The sequence below is a fragment of the Tripterygium wilfordii genome, chromosome 15 (genome assembly GCF_013401445.1).
Source record: "Tripterygium wilfordii isolate XIE 37 chromosome 15, ASM1340144v1, whole genome shotgun sequence".
NCBI classification, from domain to species: domain Eukaryota; kingdom Viridiplantae; phylum Streptophyta; class Magnoliopsida; order Celastrales; family Celastraceae; genus Tripterygium; species Tripterygium wilfordii.
This window is the reverse complement of record NC_052246.1, coordinates 7,048,209-7,055,347: the sequence shown is the minus strand read 5'-3', so window position 1 is coordinate 7,055,347 and position 7,139 is coordinate 7,048,209. Positions and strand designations below refer to the sequence as shown.

At 37.2% G+C, this 7,139-nt stretch overlaps 2 protein-coding genes across 2 annotated transcripts; one reads left to right on the top strand and one right to left on the bottom strand.

Moving 5' to 3' along the window:
* Positions 1 to 450: 450 nt before the first annotated feature.
* Positions 451 to 1,261, bottom strand: LOC119979830. Its single transcript, XM_038822457.1, has 2 exons — positions 1,229 to 1,261; positions 451 to 1,071 (listed from the first exon to the last, which is right to left on the bottom strand). The coding sequence occupies exons 1-2, from the start codon at positions 1,259 to 1,261 to the stop codon at positions 589 to 591; spliced, it is 516 nt and encodes a 171-aa protein (XP_038678385.1). The 3' UTR covers positions 451 to 588.
* Positions 1,262 to 5,104: 3,843 nt separating this feature from the next.
* On the top strand, positions 5,105 to 6,276 carry LOC119979829. Its single transcript, XM_038822456.1, has 3 exons — positions 5,105 to 5,398; positions 5,528 to 5,967; positions 6,058 to 6,276. Exons 1-3 carry the CDS (start codon positions 5,200 to 5,202, stop codon positions 6,274 to 6,276), a joined length of 858 nt encoding a protein of 285 aa, XP_038678384.1. The 5' UTR covers positions 5,105 to 5,199.
* The last annotated feature ends 863 nt before the right edge of the window (positions 6,277 to 7,139 follow it).

Here is a 7,139-nt window from a genome sequence, read left to right as displayed (position 1 = left end):
AAACACAATCTAAAATTCATTGTTTTAATTCTGATCCATTGTTTTTGAAATTCCATTGAAAAAAATAATGGAATTAAGATCTACTCGATAACACTCATTCACAAATGGATCTTGTTAGAGATGACTTTATGAGTTGATTCCAAATATATAACTTTTTTTTAAAATCTAACATGTGTTTTGAGAGTTAAAACATTTTAAAATTTCGTTTAAAAGACTTAGGCTCTCATGAACTACCACTATATGAGCTACCTAACACTATTGTTATAATTGAGATCAAATATTCTTGTTGTTTGATTAATAATGTGGCTCTTTATAATAATCAAATTGTTATGCTTTTGGTAATAGTAATAACTAAGATCTCGACAATGGGAAAAAAGTTTGTCCGTAGCTTTTGTTCTTTTCCATGTAATTTTTGATCAGGATTATTTACACCACAAAGTTAGCTAAGGACACCCCAATTTTACAAAAAAAACTTCTATCTGATAACACCCCACTGACCCTACCACATACCATTTCCTACCATTTCCCTCCATCCCTCTTTCTCCTTCTTCCCTTCACTCTCCATCTTCCCTTACACCACCATACCCATCACTCCCCGACGAAGTCTTCGACGAAGCCACCACCCGTGCGTCTCCCCATGCGCCACCACTCTACAATTGTGCTCAGCCACCTCAGTCCAGAATTCACCTCATAGCTTATAACATGCACTTCCCGGTCATCGATATAAAACACCGGATTCCCGGCAACGTTCGGTGTAGAAGGAATGTAACAATTTCTATATACAGGAACAAGAAGATGCGCTTTATCAATAAAAAGCTTGGCTTTCTTCACAGCTTGTTCAATGCTTTCGAGTTTGTCCCCCCAAAAGTCCACCCAGAAGCTGTTTGTCGAAATGTTCCTGAGAAGGTTTAATCGCGGAAGGTCGATGAGGATGCGAAGTTGTTGTTCGGAAGAGAAGCGCCAACTAGGGAAGTGATGGCCGACTGGGAGGCCTTCGCGGAGAATGGAACGGAGGTCAAGAGGGAAAGAGAGGTTAAAAGAACCAGTTGGGATAAGAGGTTTTGAAATTTCCTAGAGAACCAGCTGCTTTTGTTTTGTCTATATTTTCTTAAGTTTTTAGATGCTAACTGCTAAGTTCCTTTAATTTTATGCTAGACAGAGCTAGTCAGTTACTGAAATAAATTCGTTGCGCTTGACCTGGATATTTCATGGGAGAGTTGGTGCTAGCCTTATTCTTGTGCTTATCTAGTAGTGCTTCCATGAGCTGCCATTTGTATTTTGTAGAACATATTGAATATGCCTTTTCTATATATATATTTTTTCATGTTTCTATTTGATTTCATGTTTGCATACATGTATGCTCTGTTTTTGACAGTGTCTCTTCTGGTTCTATTGTTCATCATGGGGTGTAGACTGAAAATTTTGAAAAAAACTGAAATTGGGGTATACTCAGAAATGTTATGTTTTAGGTTGGGGTTTATTTAGAATGTGGTGAGCTTAGTTAAGTATGGGGTATAAATAGTCTTCATCGTAATTTTTTCCAAGATGCGATTTTATATATATTTTTTGGTTTTTTCATTTCTATTCCATAAAAAGTCAAATTAAACACGTTTTTCAATACAATCATATCAGTAAAACATAAATTTCTATGCATTATTCTTTTCCACCCAACATGAATACCAACAATATCTCATGCCGCCATATTGTCCATAACAAAATTTGCACCATTGCAATTGTTTTTAACCAGTCATCATCTACCTTTCAAACGAAGTACGTAATCCAAAAGTACTTTTGTTTAAAAGGTGGATACCAATTCCTAGGTATGATCACGAGGGTATTCATCTACTATGAATTATTCGATTTGAGTTAAAAGCAGCATGTCATCCAAGTCCCAAAACTCATAATTATAATTAAAATAACTCATGTACTTTGTAGAGGTGTGAAAAACAAAACTATAATTGATAGTTTTTCCATCCATTTCCCCTATATTCAAAAAAAAAATTATAATTATCGAATCGGCCGACTAGATCAACCGTTAAGTCGGTTTTGTAATTTAAATTTATTTATGAACCAACGTTCAATAATCATCTGAATATTTGTTCAAGGACCAAAATAACTCATGTATTTGTTCAAATGCCAAATAATGCTCCACATTTTTTCTCCAAAAATAAAGAATTTGGGGGCTCTACAATTCCTTAGAGTCTACAATTCACATCTAATGGTGAGACAAAGTCAGACAAATTTTTAAACTGAAAAAGAAAAATGTTGTCTGATGTGACACACTTTCCAAACTATTAGATTCAAATTGTAGAATCTACAATTTTAAACGAATTATGGATCCCCAAATCCAAAAATAAGTGTTAGGTTTTTGTTCAAAAAGAGACATGGTCGTCTATTTTCAGATGACGACGTGGACATGCTATGTCATACCTTGATAGATTTTTAATTATTTTATTGGTATACAGGTGGTAATTATGTGTCAGAACCAAATGAAAAATTGGCACATGACAATTAATATTAATTAATACTCGATTTAGTTAAAAGGCTAAACCATATTTTCTGTCCTTGAAGTTTCACAATTTTTTCGTTTCTGTCCTTAAAATTTAAAATTTACCCCATACATCCTTAATGTTTCAAAAAGCAAGTCGTTTATATCTCGAAATCACTATGCCGATGAATGATAGCCAAAAATTGCTTATTTGGCAACCGGAGTGGATACGTGGCTTATACACATCATTTTTAGATTTATAATATGTGCCACATCAGAAAATTTGGTTAAAGGCTTTGAGTTCGTCTATTTCTTTCAATTCTTTATCTTTCTATCTTTTCTAACCTACTAAACATGATTTTCTTAAAAGAATTACAGCCACTGTCTTTGGTTTGTAACCTCAGAAATTCTGTTTCAGATCTTGAATTTTGACTCTCAGATCTTGAACCTCGTAAAAGAAAGTCTATTTTTCAAATCTGGAATCTTGACTCTCAGATCTTGAACTTCATAAAGAAAGTCCATTTTCAGATCTTGAACCACAACCCCTTTCACTTTAGTCTTGAGCTTAATCTTCAATGGAACTCCGTTCTTGTGGCTCAAATCTGGGTTGTGATGTTGAGATTATGTTGGAAATTAGTTTTGATGATGAGATGAGGTTGAGGGAAGAGACTTTAAGGTCAGAGATGGCTAAACGTAGGGAAGTGGGGCGGTAGATTACATAGAGTCGACGATTTGGTGGTGAAGAAAAAATCGAGAGAAAACGAGAAAGGACAGAAAAGGTAAACGATGAAGAAATTTTTTTAGATTATTTCTCTTAAATATAAAAGGTATAATTCATTAATTTAATATAAATTGGTTTTTTTCTGAGAAAAATAAATTGATTTTACTGATTTGGCTTTTTTTATCGAAATTATATGTAAAATCCGGCGAGTTTATAGTCGGAAAGTGGGGTACAGGATAAATTTGGATACTTTTTGAAATATCAAGGATATAAGGGATGAATTTTAAATTTTAAGGACAGTGTCGATGCTAAATTTGCACTGAGGTCTAAAATATGTTTAAAGTAGAAAGATTCAAGAGAATGACAACAGAGTTTACATGGTTCGGCAACTTGCCTATGTCCACGGAGTCTAATATTTTATTAGAGTTGAATGTCGATGATCCTTACAAATGTGGAATGATATGTATTTATAGGCTTGGGATTCATTAGTTGATGCGGTTATGAGACACTAAACCGCTCTGGTAACCTCTCCTTGTAACTGCTCTTGGTAACTGTCGGATAACTGATATGTCGGATAAACTACTTCTGGATAAGGTTCTTTTGTCTGGGAGAACGTATATACGTAGTGTATTTATTTACTCTACAAATACCCCCAGCATTTTAATTTACCTAAATAAATTTAAGATAAACTTAAAGGCTTTTTCATGTTTATCAGGAAGTAGTTTCCTAATTGGATTAAAATTCTCTCAGCAAGTAATCTCCTTTTCCTAGTTGGATTAGGAGTCTTGACATCCTTTATAAATAGCTGCATTGTGAAGATTTTTTTTTCTTTTCTGAACTTCATATGCTTCAAAGGTCGTCTCTTTTATGCTCTTCAAGAGATAATTTTTTTCTCTGCTTGAATCTTTTTGTTGAATTTACAACTTTTCAAGAGGTAATCCGTTTGTTTAGACCTCCCGAAATATCTGAAGAAAACTATCTTGGATAGAGATTGGGAGTCTGGCCCCCTGCCAGATCCTTTTACGGAACCCGTGAGAGGTTCAGACGCCGAACCCATGGGAGGTTCACCCCCAACCCCCCATTGGGTGTTGGGGATTCGGCACCCCCACTTGGGGGTTCGACCCCCACATGGGGGGTCGGCCCAACCTCCACTTTGGGGGTTCTGCCCAACCCCCCCACATGGGGAGTTCGGCGCCGACCCACATGGGGGTTCGGAAAAATTTATTTATTTATTTTTAAAATTACATACCTTTGATCTTACAGGTTTTGCCATGGGTAAGATCAAGGATTTGATTTCTTCTCCAGAGAACTTAGCTGCATTTAAAGCGAAGCATCTGATTGTACCTCCATTTGACATTCGAGTTCCTTTTAATGACAATAGGGATTCTGATCCCGAGTTCATCAAGGTTCCCATTTTCCTATTATCAGAGTACAAAATCCACATTCCATTCTCGCCGCTCTTTCAAGAATTTTTCATGTATACGGATCTTCATCCTTCGGAGTTAGCTCCGAATGCTTATCGGATCATCGGTGGTGTGATACAAATGAATTCTTTCTTGAAGAAAAAACTTGCTACTATCGATCTTCTCAGCTGCTACTCAATCCTCAAGAATAAGAGTTCAGATGGCAAGTATTACTTGTCTCCAAAGTGTGATTCTACATTAATCCATTGTCTTCCAAATTCCAATAAAGACGTGGATTATATGCTTGTCTCCGGGCATTGGAGCGGCTTTACCTCCCGTAAAGCGGAACCCCTAGGTTTGCCTTTGTTCTGATCTTGGATTTTCTTGTGATATGTATATATACGTGTTACTGATTTTTCTTTTTATTGCAGGTCATATTCCCGCACTCCCGGATGTGCTTAGTGAAGCTGTGCAAGAGGTCCTTGATGATTCTTATGCTAGCTCCAGGCCTGGTGGTAAATTTTGGAGATCTGCCCTAGTGTTAGTTGGCTGTAAACCCTCTTATCGTGGGTTTGCTCCTCTCCCCCATGGCGTATCCATTGAAGAAGTGTGTGAATACTTCAAGTTACCCCCAGCCCGGCAGCGACAACAAAAACTTAAGAGGAAGCGCTCTTCCTATCACTTCTTCTCCTACCGTGATTGGATTAGAGTCTGAGGGTGAGAGTGAGGAAGACCAGGATGATGATGAACTTCACGATACTTCCAGCGAACATTCCTTTTCTTTAGGTGTGTTTTTCTTGCTTAATTTAGTTGTTATTATATATATATATATATATATATATATATATATATATATATATATATATTTTATATATGTATTTTTATATACGTACCATTTATTTCGTATGATTGCAGAAGTTCTTCCGAGCGGGTCTTCCAGAGCTCTGAGGAGCGTATCCATCCCTGATCTCCCTGGGCAAACATCTTTGGATCTCCTCGGCATATTGGAGGATCCTCAACCTTATTTGCCAACTCTTTTTTGGCTAAGTCAACGTTGTCTTCTCCGTCCCCAAGGACTCGTCTTAGTCCTAATCTCCCTTCCTTTGGAGTATCCAGTGGTGCTAATGGCTCTTCTTCTACGTTTGCACCATACTCTTGGCAGAACCGCCTTGAGTCCTTCATCTTGGAATACCGGCAGTATGTTTAAAGGTTTTGTGAATAATCCCATGTCTCTTCATGTCGGAGATTCACCTTTCTTCATTGAGAAGCTTTGTTCTACTATCTCCAATGTAGATAAAGAATTCTTTAATAAACTTCCCAAAGGTGAAGACTTTGGCTTGCAGATGCTTCTTGGGGTTTTCCTCTTACTTACTCTTATTCATTAAATATGTGTGTGTATGTGGATTAATTCGTACTAACCTTTTCTTTTTCTTTGTTTGAATCAGGGATCTCAAATGTGCCTTCACTATATAGTTGATTTGAAGCATCAACTCTTCGAAGCAAAGGCAGAGCTGGAGAAATCAAAGACTATGCAAACTGAGTTTGAGAAGATCGTACAAGAAAATCCATTCTTGAAGAGAAGCTTACTGAAGCCAACGAAGAGATTGAGAAGACCCGAAGCGAGTTTTCCAAAGCCAAAAACCAATTGTCCAGAGCTGAGATAGAAAAGACAAAAGCGGTTGAAGAAAGCATAGCTTAGTGCTGCAAGAAATATACGAAAACTCTTGCTATTGAATCCAACGAAAACTTTGGACTTGGGCGTGGTTGTATACTTCTCGCACTCAAGATTCCTCCAGAACATGAAGCCTAGTCGGAGGACTTCTTCCAGTGGCTCGCCCCTAACCATCCTCGCCCAAGCCTAAAGAAACTTAATGAAAATGGCATTGGCCTGGGCACCAATGCTCCTGGGACTACTTCAGCCACTAATCCTAGTGGACAATAGGAATATGTTTAATGAATTGTATGAATAAAACCTTTGGGCTTAGACTTTTCTTAGTCTGTTTCTTTAAATATTTGGCTTAGACTTTTCTTAGTCTGTTTCTTTGAATAAAGCCTCTTTGGCTAATTTGTTCTTGGAATAATGCCTCTTTGGCTAATTTCTTTTCGAAATAACGTCTCTTTGGCTAAGACTCATTTGTCTTTTTCTTGGAATAAAGCCTCTTTGGCTTTGTTTTTATATAGCCTTTTTTCTTTCGCAGGTATTTATTCAAAAAGTACCTTATTCATTGCATAAAAGAGAAAAGATTACAATCTTTAGATGGACCAACTTGCTAGAACTATTCTCGCCCTGTCTAAAATAGATTTAGCACGAGCTGAGAGATCCAAAAGAGACATCTGGAGCCTTTGTGGGTCTTGAACCATTGCTGCTACCCAGGCCATGTCACATAGTTGGATGAGTGAGTGCTGAACAGTTTGTAGACTGCCTAGGAGCTCCTTGTTGCAATTGTTAGTAGTTAGGAACTCCCTCTTCAGATACTATAATTGCTCCTTAAAATCCTCAGCTTGGTCTTCCGCATTCCCAGTTAGG

What these genes read in the sequence shown, in the direction of transcription:
- LOC119979830 (XM_038822457.1), bottom strand. Translation starts at nt 1,261, where the DNA reads ATGGAAGCACTACTAGATAAGCACAAGAATAAG. An exon ending in TAGATAAGCACAAGAATAAG is followed by an intron (nt 1,072 to 1,228) that starts GCTAGCACCAAC and finishes CTGGTTCTCTAG; the next exon opens with GAAATTTCAAAACCTCTTAT.
- LOC119979829 (XM_038822456.1), top strand. Translation starts at nt 5,200, where the DNA reads ATGGCGTATCCATTGAAGAAGTGTGTGAATACTTCAAGTTACCCCCAG. An exon ending in CGAACATTCCTTTTCTTTAG is followed by an intron (nt 5,399 to 5,527) that starts GTGTGTTTTTCT and finishes GTATGATTGCAG; the next exon opens with AAGTTCTTCCGAGCGGGTCT. An exon ending in GCTTGCAGATGCTTCTTGGG is followed by an intron (nt 5,968 to 6,057) that starts GTTTTCCTCTTA and finishes TGTTTGAATCAG; the next exon opens with GGATCTCAAATGTGCCTTCA.